Source organism: Aspergillus stella-maris (genome assembly GCF_047715825.1).
Source record: "Aspergillus stella-maris strain CBS 113639 unplaced genomic scaffold BDV14scaffold_29, whole genome shotgun sequence".
Taxonomy (NCBI): Eukaryota; Fungi; Ascomycota; class Eurotiomycetes; order Eurotiales; family Aspergillaceae; genus Aspergillus; species Aspergillus stella-maris.
Genome location: NW_027396823.1, coordinates 189141 through 209153, shown reverse-complemented (window position 1 = coordinate 209153; position 20013 = coordinate 189141). Strand labels below are relative to the sequence as shown.

At 51.1% G+C, this 20013-nt stretch overlaps 8 protein-coding genes across 8 annotated transcripts in view; 4 read left to right on the top strand and 4 right to left on the bottom strand.

Annotated features, from left to right (window-relative positions):
• BDV14DRAFT_64235 (putative RNA binding protein) overlaps nucleotides 1–1217 on the top strand; it is a 2286-nt gene extending 1069 nt beyond the window's left edge. Inside the window, exon 7 of the mRNA XM_073777208.1 lies at nucleotides 45–1217. Coding sequence (XP_073627879.1) covers nucleotides 45–749 — 705 coding nt within the window. The 3' untranslated portion in view covers nucleotides 750–1217. The remainder of the gene's footprint in view (nucleotides 1–44) is intronic.
• On the bottom strand, nucleotides 970–2889 carry BDV14DRAFT_173947 (WD40 repeat domain-containing protein). The gene is made up of 6 exons (XM_073768815.1): nucleotides 2345–2889; nucleotides 2183–2296; nucleotides 2092–2131; nucleotides 1936–2031; nucleotides 1258–1877; nucleotides 970–1194 (listed from the first exon to the last, which is right to left on the bottom strand). The coding sequence occupies exons 1-6, from the start codon at nucleotides 2352–2354 to the stop codon at nucleotides 1058–1060; spliced, it is 1017 nt and encodes a 338-aa protein (XP_073627878.1). The 5' UTR covers nucleotides 2355–2889; the 3' UTR covers nucleotides 970–1057.
• A 183-nt stretch (nucleotides 2890–3072) lies between these two features.
• BDV14DRAFT_173946 (WD repeat PLAP family protein) lies at nucleotides 3073–5796 on the top strand. The gene is made up of 3 exons (XM_073768814.1): nucleotides 3073–3263; nucleotides 3353–3806; nucleotides 3858–5796. Exons 1-3 carry the CDS (start codon nucleotides 3216–3218, stop codon nucleotides 5708–5710), a joined length of 2355 nt encoding a protein of 784 aa, XP_073627877.1. The 5' UTR covers nucleotides 3073–3215; the 3' UTR covers nucleotides 5711–5796.
• On the bottom strand, nucleotides 5773–7031 carry BDV14DRAFT_173943 (NADHX epimerase). Its single transcript, XM_073768813.1, has 4 exons — nucleotides 6760–7031; nucleotides 6585–6693; nucleotides 6450–6515; nucleotides 5773–6382 (listed from the first exon to the last, which is right to left on the bottom strand). The coding sequence occupies exons 1-4, from the start codon at nucleotides 6886–6888 to the stop codon at nucleotides 5850–5852; spliced, it is 837 nt and encodes a 278-aa protein (XP_073627876.1). The 5' UTR covers nucleotides 6889–7031; the 3' UTR covers nucleotides 5773–5849.
• Nucleotides 7032–7216: 185 nt separating this feature from the next.
• On the bottom strand, nucleotides 7217–9436 carry BDV14DRAFT_208973 (M20 family metallopeptidase; the record flags this gene model as incomplete). Its single annotated transcript, XM_073775534.1, has 3 exons — nucleotides 8693–9436; nucleotides 7421–8643; nucleotides 7217–7371 (listed from the first exon to the last, which is right to left on the bottom strand). The coding sequence occupies exons 1-3, from the start codon at nucleotides 9031–9033 to the stop codon at nucleotides 7217–7219; spliced, it is 1719 nt and encodes a 572-aa protein (XP_073627875.1). The 5' UTR covers nucleotides 9034–9436.
• An 814-nt stretch (nucleotides 9437–10250) lies between these two features.
• BDV14DRAFT_208972 (OPT family oligopeptide transporter) lies at nucleotides 10251–13231 on the top strand (the record flags this gene model as incomplete). Its single annotated transcript, XM_073775533.1, has 13 exons — nucleotides 10251–10314; nucleotides 10380–10653; nucleotides 10704–10909; nucleotides 10957–11030; nucleotides 11079–11115; nucleotides 11174–11298; nucleotides 11353–11601; nucleotides 11657–11774; nucleotides 11826–11926; nucleotides 11976–12091; nucleotides 12150–12185; nucleotides 12233–12429; nucleotides 12501–13231. The coding sequence occupies 13 exons, from the start codon at nucleotides 10251–10253 to the stop codon at nucleotides 13229–13231; spliced, it is 2328 nt and encodes a 775-aa protein (XP_073627874.1).
• Nucleotides 13232–15341: 2110 nt separating this feature from the next.
• On the bottom strand, nucleotides 15342–16533 carry BDV14DRAFT_200450 (uncharacterized protein; the record flags this gene model as incomplete). Its single annotated transcript, XM_073773507.1, has 2 exons — nucleotides 15342–15580; nucleotides 15783–16533. 2 exons carry the CDS (start codon nucleotides 16531–16533, stop codon nucleotides 15342–15344), a joined length of 990 nt encoding a protein of 329 aa, XP_073627873.1.
• A 918-nt stretch (nucleotides 16534–17451) lies between these two features.
• On the top strand, nucleotides 17452–18257 carry BDV14DRAFT_64150 (mitochondrial 37S ribosomal protein bS16m). The gene is made up of 3 exons (XM_073777207.1): nucleotides 17452–17597; nucleotides 17764–17959; nucleotides 18035–18257. Exons 1-3 carry the CDS (start codon nucleotides 17521–17523, stop codon nucleotides 18071–18073), a joined length of 312 nt encoding a protein of 103 aa, XP_073627872.1. The 5' UTR covers nucleotides 17452–17520; the 3' UTR covers nucleotides 18074–18257.
• The last annotated feature ends 1756 nt before the right edge of the window (nucleotides 18258–20013 follow it).

Genomic DNA, 20013 nt, shown 5'->3' with positions numbered 1-20013 from the left:
CGCCACGATCTAGCCACAAACTGTTTTCTGACAAACCCACTCAGGAGCTCTTCTGCCGGATCGGCTCCATCTCAAACGTCTCCCTAGTCTACGACCGCGCCGGCCGCTCCGAAGGCATCGCCTACGTAACCTACGCCCGCCACAGCGACGCCCGCACCGCAATCGCCGAATTCGACGGCGCAAACGCCAAGGGCCAGCCCATCCGCATCTCAATCGCATCCTCCGGTCCCCGCCGCGACCGCAACCCCTTCGACAACGTCGAAAAGCCTCGCGGCAGCCTCTTCGATCGCGTCGAACGACCACGCGATTCACGCTCTCTAAGCCCCGAAGACCGAGACGATGGCGCTGAGGGCGCTGGACGCCGTCGGCGAGGTCGTCGCGGAGCCGGTGGTGCCGCCGGCGGCAGCTACCGTCGCAGCGACGTCTCCAAGCCTGCCCCCGATCACATCGACCGATACATCCCTGGCCAACGGTCCCCCCGCCGGACTGGCGGCGGGGGTGCAGGCGGCGGCGGAAGAAGAGGAGGCGACAACCGCGGTTCCCGCCGCGGAGGAAACCCTCGTCCTAAGAAGACACAGGAAGAGCTCGATCAGGAGATGGAGGATTACTGGGGCTCTGGCGCTGGTGATGCCCCTGGGGCCGGTGAGCAGCAGGAGGTTGTGCAGGAGCAGGCGGCGCCCGCTGCTGCGCCTGCGCCTGCCGCTGCGGCCGCGGTGCCGGCTGATGACGATATCAATATGATTGAGTAGACTGGCGGATTGTCCTAAGCAGCTATGTGTGTTTGCTATGTTCGAGTATCATGTTGCGGCCATGTAGATTCTGAAGGAGTCAAAAATTCTCATCTCAGTTTGTCTTGTTAGATCTTGCCGCTTCATCAGCTCTTCAATCCATCATATTGAATGATCATCGTCACTGTGCCTGCTCCTATATAAAGTGAGACTAATGAGACGGGGTAGTTTAACTTGGATATAGCTATTTTCATATTATATTCAGTATAGACTATACATAGTCCTAATGTTCATGTTCATTCGCACCCTCACTATTCTCTTTTCGACCACTACCGCCACAGCCCGTACGGCTCTCTACAGGCTTTCCAAAGCTTGATCGTTCCGTCTTCGCTTCCTGTGCCGTAGAGTTTGCCGTCGGGCGAGAAACTCACGGACCAGATAGGGCCGTGGTGTCCTTTTTGAACTTCTATTATATGCGTTAGCAATCTACTGTCAAAGAACAGTGCTATCATATGGCCCGATAACGTACCAAGTTCCTCATCTGTATGCAAGTCGTATACGCGTGCCCATGTATCATCCGCACTACCCGTTACCAGTTTCGCGGTGTCATTATTCACGGCTGCGCTGGCGACCTCGTAACGGAAGTCGATCTTCTTCAGAAGGCGGCCCGGGGCTTGTCCGTCAAAAAGGTACACGCTCTTTCCCGCCGCAACGGAAAGGATACCCCGGTCGTTGGGCCGAGTAGCAAGGGTGTTCAATTCACAGCTGCCGATGTTTCCATCAACAGCATACTCGACGACCGGGTGTCGGGACCGCAGATCCCACCAGCGGATCTTGCGGTCGTCGGCGGCTGTAGTAAGGATGTTGTAGTCACGATTCCAGACGATTGACTTGATTATGCCGCCATGAACGCCTGGGCCGATCTCGTAGCTTGCCGGGGAGCTTTCTTCGGCAGCTGTTGCGGAGGAGGCTGTTGAGGGGCTCTCGCTGCCGCCACCGCGGGTGAGGTCGAAGATTCGGAGCTTCTTTTCGTAGCCGCCGGTTGCGAGGATTTGCGGGGAGTGTTGGAGAGGGAAGGCGACGGCTCGGACAATGTGGTTATGTTGGAGGGTGTGGAGGCAGTCGCCTGTGTGAGTGTCCCAGACCTTACTGTGTGGAGAAGAACTGTCAGTTACTGAATACCCGAAGATCCAGGGTCTCGACTCACGCTGAGAAATCTGCGGCAGCGGTCGCGGCTATGTTCGCGTCGGTTGACAGACGAGCTTGCCATACCGCTCCTTTGTGTCCTAGAAAGGTGCCGATCCTGAGTAGCGGTTAGTGACTGGCAATGGGGCGGAAGGATGGCAATGGGACCAAGCCATACCAATCACCGGTAATACCATCCCGGAGCATGGGGTTGTTGTCTGTGGAAGTTAGCGATTTGCGCCACAGGAATCACTGAGACAACAACCAACCTTTACAAGCAGAAACAAGGTAATATTGGTCATCCTCGATTGCGGAGGAAAAACTGATGTGCGGAACGGGACGAGAGTGTCCGTGGCAAGTGAGAGGCACAACTTTAGGGATATCTAGCATTGTCAGCACAAGGATGATAGACCAAGGAATGTTTCACATACCTGAAGCCATTATGAAGCAAGTCTGAGCAAAAACGGGGTAACAATTCCAAAATGGCCGTTAACAATGCAAAGATGAGATGTCCAACCCAGAGAACAGCGGCAGGCCTGTCGACGAAGAGAAGATGTATATGCACGATCGGACCGAACAGCGTGAGATGAGCAGTTAGAAATACAGAAGGAAATTCGTCGGTCTCGTCAAGTCATCAGCGCTGGAGGCGGGGAGTTCTGAGTTCTGTATAGAAATGACGGCGGAGGAAGAGAACGACGAGGCGCAGGAGATGGAGCAATGAAAGACGGAAATGTCAAATGGCAACAGAGAGAAGCAATGAGGAGGTATACCGGCCACCCGCAGCGACACCTTCTATGAAACAAGTAGAGGGAACGGAGAGACCGACCCAGAGATGATCATGGAGACTCTTTTGTTGGAGCTCGTTCGCTTCTGCGGAAAGAGGGCGGAGATGCCACGCTAGTGTGTATGTGGTTAGTCTGCACGTGATTTATACTTGTAGGTATACTGGACAGCATGGAGTTACAAGCGGAGGACAACAACGGCTCTGTAAATTGATTGACTTGTTTTTAAGGCCCTTCGTACTATCCTAACGCCTGCCTCCAGCCTGACACTCGCCCACAGACAAGTGTGTGCAGCTTACTCATCTCTTCTAGCAGCTTCTGGGCCTGACCGCCCAGTGACGCCCCTCCAGCGATCGGCCGGAGGTGCCAGGGTGGATGCCACGAGCTCCCCGGAGTTGGGGTCATTGACTGATCATCTACCTTGATTACCTGCTTTCCTGTCCTCTTTGACCTCTAGTACTCTCTCACAACTCCGCTCCATTTACCTTCTTCCTCCCTTGATTCCGCCCCCTGTTTATGTATGCCTGAGTTCAAGATCTCCGCTGCTTTGGAGGGTCACGGCGATGATGTAAGAACGCTCCCCGCTCCCTGTGTTGACAACGCCAGGCACTCCTCCCACAACCCAGGTCATCACTAACACATTATTGTTTACACTAGGTACGCGCCGTGGCCTTTCCCAACTCCAAGGCTCTATTCTCTGCCTCTCGAGATGCGACCGTTCGGCTCTGGAAGCTTGAATCGAGCCCGCCTCCGAAGTACGACGACACTATCGTCGCCCATGGTTCAGCCTTCATCAACGCCATAGCATACTACCCCCCAACTCCCGATTACCCCGAAGGATTGATCCTCTCTGGAGGTCAAGACACAATTATTGAAGCACGGCAACCCGGCAAGACATCGAATGATAATGCGGATGCCATGCTACTGGGCCATGCGCATACGGTCTGCGCACTGGATGTATGTCCGGAAGGGAGGTTCGTCGTGAGTGGAAGCTGGGATTCCACTGCTCGTCTATGGAGAGTCGGAAAGTGGGAATCCGAGGTTATACTTGATGAACACCAAGGCAGTGTTTGGGCGGTGCTTGCCTATGACAAGAACACCGTCATCACAGGTAAGCACGACTAGGTTACGTGAATCTGAGCAGGTACTAACAGTGCTTTAGGCTGCGCGGACAACATTATTCGGATATTCAACTCCTCCGGGAAGCTGTTAAAGAGCATCAAAGATTCGAAAGATGTCGTTCGAGCTTTATGCAAACTGCCACCCTCACACCCGTCCGGCGCACAGTTCGCCTCAGCAAGCAACGATGGAGTGATTCGCCTCTTTACACTGCAAGGTGACCTTGTCGCCGAGCTTCATGGTCATGAGAGCTTTATTTACTCCCTAGATGTTCTGCCAACCGGAGAGCTAATCAGCTCCGGAGAGGACCGCACTGTCCGAGTTTGGAACGGCGAGCAGTGCATTCAAACCATCACCCACCCCGCTATATCCGTCTGGAGTGTTTCAGTATGCCAAGAGAACGGCGATATAGTAACAGGAGCCAGTGATCGCATAACCCGAGTATTCACAAGGTCCCCAGACAGGCTGGCAAGTGGGGAAGTGGTGCAGCAGTTCGAGACGGCTGTCAAGGAATCCGCAATCCCGGAACAGCAAGTCGGAAAGATCAACAAAGAGAAGCTACCTGGTCCAGAGTTCTTACAGCAGAAGTCTGGCACCAAGGACGGTCAGGTACAGATGATCCGCGAAGCGAATGGCAGTGTCAGCGCTCATACATGGTCCGCCGCTCTGGGCAAATGGGAGTCGGTAGGTACTGTGGTGGACTCTGCTGGTAGCAGTGGGCGGAAAACGGAATATTTGGGTCAAGACTACGACTTTGTTTTTGACGTTGACGTTGAAGATGGCAAGCCTCCTCTCAAATTACCCTACAACCTCTCTCAGAACCCATACGAAGCAGCAACCAAGTTCATTGGTGATAACGAGCTGCCGATGAGTTACCTCGACCAGGTTGCGCAATTTATCGTTCAGAACACACAAGGTGCTACTCTCGGGCAGTCTAGCCAAGAACCTGCAGGCGGCTCTGACCCATGGGGTCAGGATAAACGGTATCGTCCTGGCGACGCTGCTCAACCGGCGTCCATACCCGAATCGCGCCCAAAGGTCCTTCCTCAGAAGACATATCTCTCTATCAAGACCGCCAACCTCAAGGTCATTGCCAGGAAACTGCAGGAGCTGAATGAGAAACTCGTTGCGGAAGGCTCAAAGGACCTGTCGCTAAGTCCTTCAGAACTCGACACAGTGACCTCCTTGTGCAGTGAACTGGAAAAGTCAAATAGCCTGAAAGAGTCCCCGGCGCTGGAGGCTGGTGTGACATTACTCTTCAAGGTTGCGGCGGTTTGGCCAGCAGCGAATAGGCTACCTGGACTTGACCTTCTGCGTTTGTTCGCTGCAGCCACCCCAGTAACAGCCACAGCAGACTACAACGGCAAAGACCTTGTCACCAGTCTCATCGAGAGCGGGATATTCGACGCGCCAGTGAATGTCAACAACGCAATGCTTTCAGTCAGAATGCTCGCCAATCTGTTCGAGACCGAAGCCGGTCGTAACCTCGCCGTCGAGCGATTCGACCAGATAATCACCGCCATCAAGGCATGTCTCTCGGGCAGCGGATCGTCACCAAACCGCAACCTCACAATCGCCATCGCAACCCTCTACATCAACTTTGCCGTCTTTTCGACCTCGGAAGGGAGAAACACCAGCTTCGAGTCCAGCCAACGGGGCTTGGTCCTTCTCGAAGAACTTACCCGGCTGCTGTCCGCCGAGAAAGATTCAGAGGCGGTATACCGCAGCCTTGTCGCAATTGGAACCCTTATGAAGGAACTTGATGATGAGGTCAAGGCCGCTGCCAAGGAAGTTTATGACCTTGGTGCAATCTTGCAGGACGTCTCGGGCTCTGCTCTAGGAAAGGAACCGAGAATCAAGGGCATCATCACGGAGATCAAGAGCGCTCTACCATAGTTTCGTGGCTCATGTCTACAGCATCGATAGCACTCTCTAGCTCATCTAATACGCCGATATGACAATGAATAGATTTCATTTGATAGTCCAGTCTTCCGTGGCATGACTAATGCCAGAATTCACCCAAACAAGTAGACCCCTAAAGCCTCCCCTCAGCATCGACCCCAACCTCCAAAACCTGATCCATCCCCTGGTACTGCGGTACATCCAACCCATACTTCTCCGCGACCCCCCGTGGCAAAAAACGTCCACCGACAAAATGTCTCCCCTTATAAAACTTCACGCAGGGCTTCGGCGCCGTCAAACTGATCAAATACTCTGGCATAAAGTTACTCCCTGGTCCCTCCTTTGGTGGTCCACCCTCGATATCCCAACTACTCGGTGCGTCGACGGCCAGTACCGGTTTAGGCGAGTTTTCCATCGCGGAGATTATTTCTGGGAATGGGTCGCGCAGGGGTCCGCCGAAGGAGAAGCCGAAGATTGCGTCGATAATTAGGCTTGTGGATTTTATTGTGTCTGAGAATGAAGGCGGTTCGATTAATGGTACGGAGAGGGCAGAGAGCTGTGTCTTTAGACCCTTGTAGATGTCCTTTTTGCCTTCTTTGGGGTAATATATGGATGGGTTGTAGCCGAAATGCGCTAGATGGCGGGCTGCGACGAGGCCGTCGCCGCCTATATCCCAAACTATCAGCATTGCGCTCTACCTTGGTAAAGTAGTTTGGAGGGGGGCTAGACGTACCGTTATTCCCTGGGCCGCAGATGACGAGGACGTCCTTGCCTTTGCTGGGCGGGTGGGCGCGGTAGACTATATCCGTTGTCAGCCTCAATCATTTCCCTAGTTTTCATATTGAGGTTTGCAGAATGTGAAGCTCACCAGCCTGCGCAACAGAAAGACCAGCGAGCTCCATCAACTGGTCGAGCGAGAAGCCGCCTACGCCCATGAGGTCTTCGTCTAGGGAGGCGGCGTCTTTGGAGGAGATTGCCTGTACAACCAATGATTTTTTAGCGTTTTCCTTCTATTGAAGCCTGTTTCTCGAAGATGAGCTTACCTTGAGAGTCATCTTCGTTGACTTGTGGTAGTGTTTTATCGAGAGAATTGGAGATCGATATGCGAGTGCGGGGAAGAGCTTGAGCTTTGGCAGCTGGCGGGTGAAGGTTGTTAGGGCGGGGCGGTGCATGCAACTGATTGGAAAAGACTTGTCTGAAGATTACTCGATTGTTCGAAGAAGCGGATCGGGTTAAAGGATTGTATAAGAGTGGTGTGGTGTTGCGATAAGGTCGAAATGACGATAAAAAGAGCTCCCCTCGATCTACGTCATCCGGATGTTACGGACTTAAGAGCGCTGTTGATTCGCCAACGCAAAACTGCGGCAAGAACGTCCTCGATCTGAATTATTTGATTGATGTTGATTGTCTGATCAGGATTCTTCCTATAATGAGTTGCTACTTCAACGCGCTTTTTATCCTAGACTGTCGTCCTATACACTTCCCTCCCACAACTCCAATCTATATATTTGCAGCATCAAAGTTGCGAATAAAATCATAGTAAAACCTCACAGCATTCAGGTGATCCTGAATACTAACTCGCTCGTCCACAGTATGGATATTGTTTAACTCGCGGCCGATCGCCGGTGTCCATCTGTATACGTTGCGCGAGAGACCTGAATCAGTCAGTATGCGGATTTCCCCATTTCCCAAAAGGATACTTACTCAAATAATACCTAGTATCCGTGTTCCCAGTCATGATATCACCAATGGGGATAACTCTCTTCTCTTCCGATCCATAAGTGTGCTGGATGGTGCCGGAGAAGGTGTCCCATACTTTCCCATCAGCTGGGGTGACAGGCGCGTGCTTGGATTTGTGCGGTGCGCTGATCACAAGTGTGCCGTCGTAGTCGAGATCGTCGGCATTGATATCAATGTCACGGCGCTTCAGGTCGTCCCGGGAGAAGTCATCGCTGGGTTGGAGTCCTGCAACATAGTCCTCGTACTCCTTGTCGCCTTTGTACGCCTCGACTTTCAGACCGTACTTCTCAACCACGTCCGCAATAACTTGCACGGCCTTATGCTGAACGTCTAGCGGGCTCTGATGGTGCGCAACGCGGTAGTTAACAGCGAGATTGACAACCTCGGGCATGGCATTAATCTTCACTCCGCCACTGATCAGGTCGACAGCCTGAGAAGTCTGCACAACGAAGCGGTTGAACGGGTTAGTCCTTGCGAACTCCTCGGCCAGGGCGCCGAAATCTTTAGCGAGCAGTAAGTCTTCGATTTTCGGCTGAGCACCCGGTGAGTATCGCGTCTGACAGATCAAACGCCTGTGAATGGGGCTGTCCTTGACAATAACAGGTTCATAGGGATTCGCCTCGAGGGCAGCGACTATCTCAGAAATGATACCTATTCCCGTGTGCGGGAGAGGTACAGAGCTATGCCCACCCTTTGCATGCAGTTCAAAAAAGATATTAATGATGCCTTTTTCGGTGATACCAGGGTGTATATAGACCGTGTTATCATCGAGCGGCGTGGATCCAACACCGCCTTCATCAAGGATGATAGCGACGCTGTCGTCGCCGTACCGCTCCTGCAGGACATCGGCGATCCGCTTCGCGCCTTGGTTAAGACCGACTTCCTCGTCGAAGCCGAATGCGAGGAGGAGCGTGCGTCGTGGTTTCCAGCTTGACTCGGAGAGGAGACCTTCAACGGCTGAGAGGATACCGGTTAGACTATTCTTGTCGTCGGAGGCACCGCGGCCCCAGATGTATTCGCCGTCAAAGTACGCATCGAAAGGCGGGTACGTCCATGTTGATGCGTCTGCGACAGGAACTACGTCTTGATGGGCCATGAGGAGAGTTGGCTTGAGCGAGGGATCTGAGCCTTCGAGCGTATAGAGCAAGCCGAAGGTATTGATCTTCTCGATCGTTGCGCGTTTGTGGCTGGGAAATTTAGTCTCAAATTCTTCCGCATTAGTGAGATTGAACTTACAGCTTGGGATATGTCTTCTTTAGCACTGGATGCAGCTGGTGAAATGGCTCCCACCGCGGATCCTCGCCAATCTCACCAAGGTCATCGTACGAGACGGACGGCACCCGGACTATAGCCTGGTGACGCTTGACCTGTCGTTTCAATGCCTCATCCGACGAAAAGAGGCTCACGGCGGATGGCAATCCATCACCAGCAGGGTCGAGAATAGGAGGAAGGTCACAGACAAAAGTAGACTCTGAGTTGGCATTCTCAACTGGAAGAGGCGATTGGTCGACAAAGGGCAGTCGGAATGCTGAAGCTGGAGCAATGCTCGCCAGTAGGGGCAACAACGCTGAAACCATATTTCCAGTCGAGCTCTACGGCTCGAGTATGTATAGATAACAGCTGAACAGGAACGATAGAGAGAAAGAAGGTAAAAACGGTCTCTCTGGAGGAGGACGTTGGTGAGGGGAAAGTTGGAGAAGAGGCGAGTCGGTGGAGATAAGGCGCAATTGACCTACTGATGACATACCAACCAAGCTATGGTTGTGCTCAACGGTGCCATACCAAGGACCTTTGTTGGGGTACTCTGCTAAGAGCACTAGCAGGCAATAGCTTACAGACATGGTGCGATTATGCGTGACTAGAAGAGCTCGCTTCTGGTCAACCCTGCCCTTATCTTTACCGTACCAGTCCCTTGCTGCTATGCAACTGTCTGCAGCCGGTACCTCACTTGCTATAATGTGTGTTGAGATTCAATCTGCTAGTTATAAAGCGTCTTTAATTAAGAAGACTCCCAGTATCCTATAGGTATTTTCACGTCCTAAGCGAGGTTGAAGATGGTGACATCCGCATACCGCATGAGGAATACTCCAATAGCACGCATGAAGGAACAAAGATCAGGCCGGCTTGCGGGGAAGATATGTCTCTGCTAACAGTACTCGAAACCAGCCAATAGGTCTATTTCAATTATGGTTATCTTTTACGATAATCAGCGGGAAGAGCGTCAAGGTTGGCATCCTTTGGCAGGTCTAGCTCGGCTAGCCCTAACTTTGCACACCCCCTCATTGCACCTTCTTCCCGATCTTCACGCCATGCCCGGCCACCTCCTAGTCTCGTTGATAACTTCACCATCCCAAAGCCTCCAACTTTATATTAGAGGCTTGGTACTACGGCCTAGGCTGACCTATCTCTGAACTCACCACATGCCACCCCTGTCATGGCGGCATACCCTAAATCCTCGCGAGATAAGTGGAGATAAGGCGTGCATCCATCCTTGCTTTGCGACATGATGTACTATCATGGCGTCTATCTTGGTCTCTTTGCATTGGCACGCTTTGCCTTTTTAACGGCCTACCTCCGATTGTGTAACCAGTTACTGGACGGTCCTGTCCCCCGTGTGGAGGGTTTCTTATCTAGAGCGGGCTTGGTAGCACTGCGAGTGTCAGGAGGACGAAGATTGCACCATGCTTTCTACAGAACGGCTGCAGGGTTCGGCAACTCCGGTTCATTATGCTATAAGTAGAGTTGTACCTCGATTACTTGAGAGGCATTATTGTTGACAACATTCCTGACAAATATGGCTCGATTTTCGATCTTCCGGGGTGGGAAGTCTGAGCAGCAGAGTGATATTGACGATATCAGTAAGTCTTGCTTCTACAGCTACCTACTTACAACAGTAATCTGATTATCACAGCACAACCACAAGAGCCCCAGGAGATTCCCACCGAGAAGGCGCTGTCTCCAAACGTCAAGGAACTCGACGCAAGAGTCGATGTCCATCCAGTTGAGAAAAGAGAGTTTGATTCCTCCGACGAGTCCCAGTATGACTTTGACTCTGCCGAGTTCAAGAATATCCCCGAGCTAGTGCGGACTGTCGTGGGCTTTGAAGACGACCCTTCGCTTCCTGTGTTGACCTTTCGCTCGATTCTTCTCTCTTCAATCTTCTGCATTGTTGGGAGCGTTGTGTCCCAACTATCCTAGTATGTCTTATCGGGGTCAATTTAATGAAATGTCCAACTAAAACTGCCAGCTTTCGAACAACAACGGCACCGTTTCCTGTCTTCTTTGTCATCCTAGCATCCGACCCCCTTGGTCGGTTCCTTGCACGTGTTCTACCTGACTATAAAGTGCCATTGGGGAAATGGTCATTCTCGCTCAATCCTGGTCCCTGGTCAAGCAAGGAACACGCTATTGTCGGCATCGCCGCCAATGCCGGAAGTCAGGGTCAATGGGCTAGTATGTACTCTGACCTAATCCTATGCGAGCCGAGCTAATGGTCAAAGCGTACTTGCCTACAAATGCTGCGTTGTACTATGGGATCACCATGAACCCGGCACTAGCCTTGTTCTTTGGATGGGTGCGTTATCCTCTTAAGCAGATAAAAATGCACGCTGATTCGAATTAGGGTGCTTCCTTACTGGGCTTTGCATTCGCTGCAATGGGTATGCACATCTAGCCCCGGCCTGTAAGCACATATCCCAACTAACCACCCGTTCGCAGTCCGAACAATCCTGATAGACGACCCCGAGTTTATCTTCCCCTTGTCCTTGCAACAGGTCACTCTCTACCGAAGCATGGAAACCAAGAACAACACCGACAAGAAAAGAGCCCACGATCAGATGAGGGTACATTTCCCTTCCTTAACCATTTCTTGACCATCAGCTAATAAAGCACAATAGATGTTCTGGATACTTCTCCTAGCTACATTCGTCTGGCAGTTCCTCCCAGAATATCTTTTCCCATTCGTGGCCTCCCTGGCTCCGCTATGCTGGTTCGCTAGTCGGAACCACACCGTCAACTTTATTGGAGCAGGGCGTGGTGGTATGGGACTGCTGAATATTACTCTCAACTGGTCCAATATCACGTCGACTGTCATCACGTATCCATACAGTGTTCAGGTTATAATCTTCGCGGGGTTCGTGTTAACGGTCAGCCATACCATAAGCTTTCTAATCCTTGTAGAAAGATATCTGATGTTTCTAGTGCTGGATTCTCATTCCAATCGCGTACTTTGGAAACCTCTGGGGCTCGCCGACTTTCGATATCATGTCGAATGAGGTCTTTCGGAAGAATGGCTCGTCCTACCCGTTTAATGATCTGAGTAAGTTACCAGTACTCTCAAATCCCTTGGGCTCGGTCTAATTGTTTCCAGTTTACGTCGACTCAAGCGGCATGCAACATATCAACGAGACAAAGTATGAAGAAGTAGGCCTTGCCTATTCGGGGGCACAATATACGTGGCAGATATTCATGGTGAGCCAGTCTTCATTCTAGATATGTCTTTCTATTAACTTGCCCCCAGTGGGTGGCTTCGTACATGTCCTCCTACGTCTGGTGCGCCTTTTTCCTCGGCCCCAAGATCTACAAGATATGGAAAGCCAGAAAGCAGTCCGGGACTTTTCACCAGGATAGACTGAGGTATGTATCTCGCTAAAACCTAGCTCTTGCCAGTACTGTCGTAACTAACCTGGCCTAGTCGGATTATCCAAAAGTACCCCGGTATCACGAAATGGTCGGACCTCATCACCCCCCTTACTGATCCCGACTAACAAGCAGCAGGGAGTGGGTAGCGCTCACTCTCGTACCAATCGTAATGCTCCTCGGCATCGTCGTCTCCAAGAAGATCTACATGCCCATCTGGACATACTTCGTCGCATTAGGCTTCGGCGCCGCAGCAACACTCCCCATGAGTTTCGTATACGCCATGTCCGGCTTCTCAATCAAAGTTGGATACTTTAATGAGCTCGTATACGGCTGTGAGATGCCAACCCCCGCCCTTTCCACTCCCATATTCAATTACTGGAATAGGTACTTACAATACTTCCAGACATGATTGACGCAAAAGGCTCCTCCCGGCACCCCCTAGGCCAACTCGCCTACCGCATAATCTCCGGAAACGTATGGTACGACGCGCGGGTCGTCCTCGAAGACCAAAAGATAGGACACTACCTGCACCTCCCACCGAGACAGGTAATAGGCATCCAAATCATCGCCAACATGCTCGCCCTCCCCATAAACTACGGCGTGATGCGATGGGTCCTCGCCACGAAATTCGAGTACGTGAGCGGCCAAAAGGAGGATCCGCTGGGTCAATGGACAGGACAGGATTTCCAGTCGTATAATACGGCTGGTATTCAGTTTGCGCTTGTTGGGCCGCGGAAGCTCTTTGCTTCGGACTTTTTCAAGCCCATCCTTTGGGGGTTTCTCGCTGGTGCTTGTGCGCCTTTCTTAATGTGGTTGCTTCACAAGAAATTCCCCCGTGCACGGTTTGATCTGTGGAACACGACTATCTTCTTTGCATCGGCTGCTGTGTTCTATGGAAATTTAAGCACAGGGCCCTTTACGACGTTCCTGGTGGGGACATTCACGAACTGGTTCTTGTTTCGGTATCGACGGGTGTTTTGGAATAAGTGGGCTTATATCTCTGGTGCGGCGCTGGATACGGGGTTTAATGCGAATCTGCTCTTCATATTTATATTTTTGGGGAGCACGGGGGCCAAGATGGTGCATTGGTGGGGAAATAATGCGGATAGTGTGGAGAGATGTTTTGCTTTGTAGGTGGTTAGTTTGGGGGTTGGGTGGTTGTTGGCGTATAGAGGGGGGAGTTAGGGTTTGGCGGTGGATGAGGGTGGTGGTTAGCGGTGGAAGTTTGCCAGGTGCAAAGTCTACCTATACTCAGGAACGCTCGGCCATATTGAGCTCCCAGAACGAGCAACAAAGAAGTCATGTGTGGCACCTTCCTTGATATATCTATACCTCAATTAAGCTCTATGAGGAAGGCGCGACCAGTTAAACTGACGGGTCGCTCTTTTCCTTTTCGTACAGTTTTTCCCTGGGTCGCACTTTCCTCACTCGATATTACAACAGTGGGTGCAATGATCGCGGGACGAGGAACAGAGATTGCATAGGTACCTATAGCCTCTTGCCCCTGGTCTAACATATACTAGTATAAGTACTGCATCTTTGAAGGACTTTGTAGATTTCCCTTGTCCCGAGTTTGACTGCTTATATTGACCTGGGATTCACTACTATACTGGTGTTCTATTCAAACATAGAACAAAGTAGGACCCGTTATAGCACTAAAACCCCGCGAAAATGCCACACCACATCATCGCGAGAACGCCGCCGCTGTAAAGAAGTCTGAACACATACCTTTTCCAAGAACAAAATTGGATAATTTGTTAGGATAAAATCGACTCACGGCGTAAATGAGGGGAAGGAGACCCAGGTACGTCGATTGCCTCCAATACATTGGCCTCAGTGCAACTCGCCACAGCATATATACGGCCCATGCTCCGTCCCATGACAACAAGAAAGCAACGGCGTTGAGAAGGAGCAAGATGACGGCGATACATATATTGTCTTAGAACCACGACTCTTGGTATAGGGCTTGATCGTATAGTATCGGTCACCTTGTCAAAACCGTTGCCCATCTGGAGTTGAGGTTGTAATACCTTTCTTGCTGGTGCTGCGTCGTGGTTTATCTGGCTATAGACCAATGTGAGAGAACAAGAGTATAGTCATCGGTCGTTCTTTCCTCGAGCGCCAGGAATCGAATGTATGAACAAGGCGGGCGCTCCTTCCTAACTCGCTTGTAGCCTTCGGGCGGCAGGCGCTCTTTCATCTGCAGGTTGTCGTTCCTTCCTAATCGGTCCAATAACTCCTGTCACGTCAGATCCAAGTGGCAATCTGTAGGTAGGTACTTGTTTACCCTCTGAGCAACCAACGCAGGCCTAACAGTCCTTTTACTTAGACCATTGCCCCTTACAGCATTACTCGCTAAACGCATAAGATGAAATCGTCGGAACAATGCCTGCCACTCAACCAGCTGTACGAACAATAATACTTCCAATCACAATTCCAGCTCCTCAAACTCAAGCCCATGGTTTAATACAGACAGGTAACCGCGGGGTGGCCAGTCTGGGTCCGGAAGTATGTCCTAGATCGCGGAACTGATTTCCGACCAAGTTCACTTTATGACAGCACATTGTATGGGTGCAAACTTTAGCCCTAAGTACCTAGTTATTCAGGTCAACAAACTGAGCACAGCCAGCAGTTACTATCCATAGCTAGTGATTTTTTCAACTTACCATTAATGATAGTGCTTGAGGTCTGATATCGAATTGTCACGCGAGAAACTTATTCAGGCATAGAACTGGATTCAACGGGTTTTGCGGCGTATCTTACTTGATTTTCTATTCGTTCTCAAGCAACACGCATCACTCACTCGTTTGACCTCCTTAACTAGACAAACCATCTCCCCCATCCACCCCAACTCCCAACCCATCACAAACACACTCCACAATCCTGCCCAAGAACCCCTCAACAAAATCCCTCTCATACGCTTCATCAAAAACAGCAGATAACTCAAACACCCCGTCCCAACTCCCCAGGAATAGTGCAACGCCCGCACCAAGGGGCTCACTAGACGCCCAGACATTTTCAAGCTCAAGAACGCCGTGAGTTTTGGAGACTATATTTGAGATATCCCCAATTGAAGACAGCGGGACGGGGCAAAAGGGTGGGTTTGAGACTGTAAGTGGGTTCGTTGCTTTTGGTGGTGTAAAGGATTGGAATGTTAAGGGGGCGAAAGTTATTTGGTCTGGGATATCGTCGCTGCCGCTTGGTTGTGGTAGTATCGACCTGAAGAAATAACGGACTCCACTCGCTAGCCGCGGTAGATCTGCCTCCGACGAATCAGCACCAGTAGCAGGATGTATGTCAAGTGCCAAAGCCCGTGCAGAGACGGTGGGTTTGCTACTGCTGCGTGGTTGGGGCTGTTATAGGGGGTTTGGACGTAGGAGCGGAGGTTCATCATGGTGTAGTTAATGTAGCGGGATCCCCTAGTGTTTCCATGACCATCGGCGGGGGGCTTCTGGAGCTGGAACAGAACGATGGCTAATGCGGCTGTGAAGATGTGCGTTATGCTTACACCCGTCCCGATAGTCTTGCATTGATGGAGAATATTCTGAGTTGTCGATTTCGAGAGCCTGATAGAGCGTCTGGTCCTTCGACTCGTTAAAACTTGCCTCTATGCCAAGTACATTCCCATCCGTATACAACCGTCTATTCCTGTCCTGAATATCCTCCCACCGCTACGCCTGCTCACTCAACAAGCAAACAGGAATCCCAGCAGCAACCCGTAAACAATGCGAGAGACAAGCTCCCTCGTTTCCGAATGTCGGCATGACAAAGCCATCTCTTTCCTCTAGGGCTTTTTCTGCGTAATCGAATAATTGCTGAAGAAGATGTAGAGTTCCGATGCCGTCTGTTATGTCGTACGAGCAGCGGAGGAAGATTTTTGACATCTTGGCACCCTTATCATATTCTTTGGTGTCATTGCTGGAGACTTCATCTTGATGGATGAGATAAATACTTGAGTTTTCGAAGCCCAGTGCGTTCTTTTTAAACCATTCTTCCGCCCCATTTGGTCCGTCAATTGTGGTTACTGAGAAGGTCTTGCTCAGCCATAAATCCAGCTCTTCACTTTGTGTCTGGGCATCGGCGGTGATATTCGAGTATACCCTTACCAACTGACCGGCCTCCTGTGTACCTTCACCCTCAGCCTCAACCCAAGATGCCAAGCTCGGATGCTCAAACCGCAACGAGAACCATGCCTTCCGAAACGCTTCCTCAATAGCCGATGCCGAGTTCAGTGCATCTCTGCCCTTAGTCGATTCTGAAGACGAGGATCGCTCGAGATGCTCAAGATAAGTAAACGACGCACACCCAGTAATAGGGTAACAGCTGCTCTCGGGCCGCATACAAGCGCGGTAGAATGTCTCACATTCGTCGAGGGCGCGCTTGTATGTCCCCGGTGTTGTTTCGCGCCAGTCCCAATTCTGGATTGAGGATACCATTGAGATTTATGTATTACCAGAGGCTGGAGGACTGTTTAGAGCTCAGGTTAAGTGTCGCTGATCGGTATGCTACGAGAGAGGCGCGTGAAGTCCATCTATATACGGACCTGGTAAGCACGCTCAATACTTGATCATACATCCCGAGCTGAAGCAGGTAGATCCTCGGTAGTGCTGTAAGTGGAAATTTCAGCCTGGTGTTTCCTAGACCATGCAAGCACCATGTCAAGTATAATCTCAACGATATCAGGAACACTTCAAGATGCCCTTATGAGTGGCTGATCTATAAAGGTCTGTGGATACCGATAGCCAGGAACAAGGCTTGAGGGAGATCAAATCCCGTATCTCGCATTTTTTTTCGTACTTCAGTCAGCCACCTAGAATGCGTTGGGATATTGTCAGGAGTCAGGAAAATTTGTGTAGTGCTGTCAATGAAGACGAGTAGGGCGCTATATGTACTGCTTCAAATGAGTCTTTTGGTAGTATGGAAAGACTTTTCTTGGAGAGTTGATAGTGATTATTTGGTCGCGCATTGGTTCCTGAAAGGGACCAAATTCAATACCTGGGATTCCTCCTTATAAAAATGATGCCCCTCTGTCGACTGATGGAGATATCGCAGCGAACGCGGGAAGCCGAAGTATATATTTTGACGGTTGTTCACTGTATCGGCGAAGGGTAGACGGAAACGTCAAGCGCTTGCCCCTAGAAGATATGTGCGGTGACCCAAAGGAGCCAAGATCTAGCCTCATCCACCATCACACCTAAATAGAGCTCTTTCATCTTCAAGGTGATATATCGTCGTTGATGTTGTCGAGGGCCCGTCTAGATCGGAGTTAAGCATACACCCGCGCTAAGCCCTTTTCGGACTTCTCGGAACAACATACGCCCGACTCAAACCATCGCCGGAGATTTTGGCAAACGCCGCAACAGCTCCAGCCGGCGCATTGAATGTTCACATCGTCAACCTAATACCGTCAATTACCTACCACGATGGTCGTCCGCATTCGCCTCGCCCGGTTCGGGAACAAGCACCAGCCTTTCTACAACATTGTTGTTGCTCAAGCGAGGTATGTTTCGTCTGTCCTGGTTTATGTTTTGTCTTTGTCTGCGGGTTGAGAGATGAGTTGTTTCTCTTCGTTGAGGAATTGAGATTTGACTTCGACGGACTTCAATGGCCTGAAAAACTGTTGATACTTCCAAGGCCCCAAGCTAATCAATGTCCTTCCGGTATAGGTCCGCCCGCAACTCGAAGCCCCTGGAGGTTATCGGCACACTGAACCCCGTACCGCAACGACCTACGAACTTGTCTGAGGAGGACGCAGCGAGCGCACGGCCCTATAAGGATATTACCATTGATCGATCCAGAGCAAAGTACTGGCTTGGTGTTGGTGCGCAACCGAGTAGCTCGGTCTGGCGGTTATTGAACTTGGTAGGTTTATATCACGACTGCACCCGACATCTCAAAGTCCAGCTATATGGAGAATGAGTGGCTAACGTGTTGCAGGCTGGCCTTGTTCAAGGGCAACAGGAGGCTCCGAAATAAATTAAAACGCATAATACCCGTGTTTCTTCGGTTGGGGTGCATGAGACCTGAGTCAGCGGAGAGCGGCTCTGCCAGTATCTCACTCCATGGGTGACTGCCTGGCAGTTTTGGGGAAAATCGTGCTCCCGGCATTTCTTTGGCGTTACGAGATTGGATCATTTGGCCTATGGGGATCCAGAACTGTATATTGTTGACTGTATATTAGGATATCATTATAAGCTGACTTTGACGTGTGTGGCATTGAGTCATCTCAAGTTTCCGGTGACGAAGTTTCCAGCCTCGTAATGGGATGCTGACTAGTTTACGATGCCGAGCTTGACTTCGCATAGACTCGGCGTAAGGGGCCGACACTTGAAGCGACTGGCATCATGCGGCTGTTTAGTAGGCAGGGATGCTACCGACATCTTCGCCCGATCGTTGGTCCACAGCTTTCCTATGAGGAGATCGTGCAGGTATTGATGCACCGTTTCAGCAGGAAGGTCAGGGTTTTGCCATCAGACGAGGCAGCAGGATGCCTCGTACGTAGGCAGCGATCTGGAAGTATATACCGGCGAAGATTCAACCAGTTGAGCCTCGATTGCGAATCGACGGACTGAAACAAGACCTCTTGTCTCTTGACTCTCTGTGAATAAGAGCAATGGCCAATCCCGTTATACTTCTTATATGGCCGGGATCCTCGAACCGGTTGAATAGGCCCATGGTCAAAGCTGATTGGTGGTCATGAGAGTTCCAGCCTGAAGAGCAGCATTTGAGTTGAATGAATGTTCCCCTCGCAAGTGGCAGCTGGTCGCGGCAAAGTCCAGAACTGTACTCCGGCGAGTCCGGCCAAAAGGCTCTGACAAGTTTTGCTCATCGCCTGCCTAATCGTCGATGCAGCTGCCATGGAGGCTGCCTGCTGCGTCTCAGGAACGATCTGGTTGGCCGGGCGCGGGACGTGGGAAGAAACATCCCGGCTTGGTCTCGGTATTCCACACGCACGTCCTTCTGTCATTGATCGCTGATGTGCTTATCGCCGGGGGGCCAGATCTCCTCCCGCTCTTGCTTTCCACAACGGCCGCCAGCTCCTGCTCGCCCATCCTTCTGAGTGCTTGAGCTTTCCAGTGCGATGCAGTGGCGTCTTGATTGAGTCTCCGATCACATGGCAGAATCGATCAAAAAAACCACGTCAACTGGACCAGAGGAGTTCCTGGGACATGGGCCTCTTGGAATAATTGTCGGCATTGCGGCGGAACCGTTCTCTCTGGCGAGAAACGTGAAGCTGGAAACTCTCCGCATCCACAGATTGGGGATTTGTGGTCGCGCAGCTGTGATTGTGGTACAAAGGCACACTTCTCCCATCAGGTGGATCTTCGCGGCTGAAGTAGTGACGTGTGTTGATTTTCTGCGACTGCATGCTTTGCTTCAGACAAGGATGAGGCACTCGGAGTAGACCATCGAGATGATTTATTACGCTCTGTTACGCCTCGTATTGATCTGCCTGTTGGCGACCTTGGGTGATTTTAGATGTAGCTTTGAGAAGCAATAATGACATACATCAAGATGATGGGAGGATTCTCTTGGGTTACTTGTCTTGTTTCATCTACGAGACTGATCGGATCTCAGGGAAGGGGCGAGGTTGAGCTGGAGCTGATCTGTAATGCGCAGTATCAGGACGCGATAAAGACGGGGCACTCCCCACGGGCTTTGGCGCACGCACCACGTTTGCATTCGGACGCGGCTTTGCTGCGCTCGGTAAGTTCTTGGAATGGAATTATTCCACGCGCCTGAAAGCCGAGGATTCTTCGAGAAAGCGTTACTCGATACTTTAACATAGAGTTCTGGATATGAGACATTAAAGACAGTCGTCATTGTTCTGCTGTGTGTAGAGTTCATCGGCGCGGGATCGCGCGTCGTGTCATGTCAATTCGGACGCGCTCCAGCTGCTCAGTGATTGGATACAG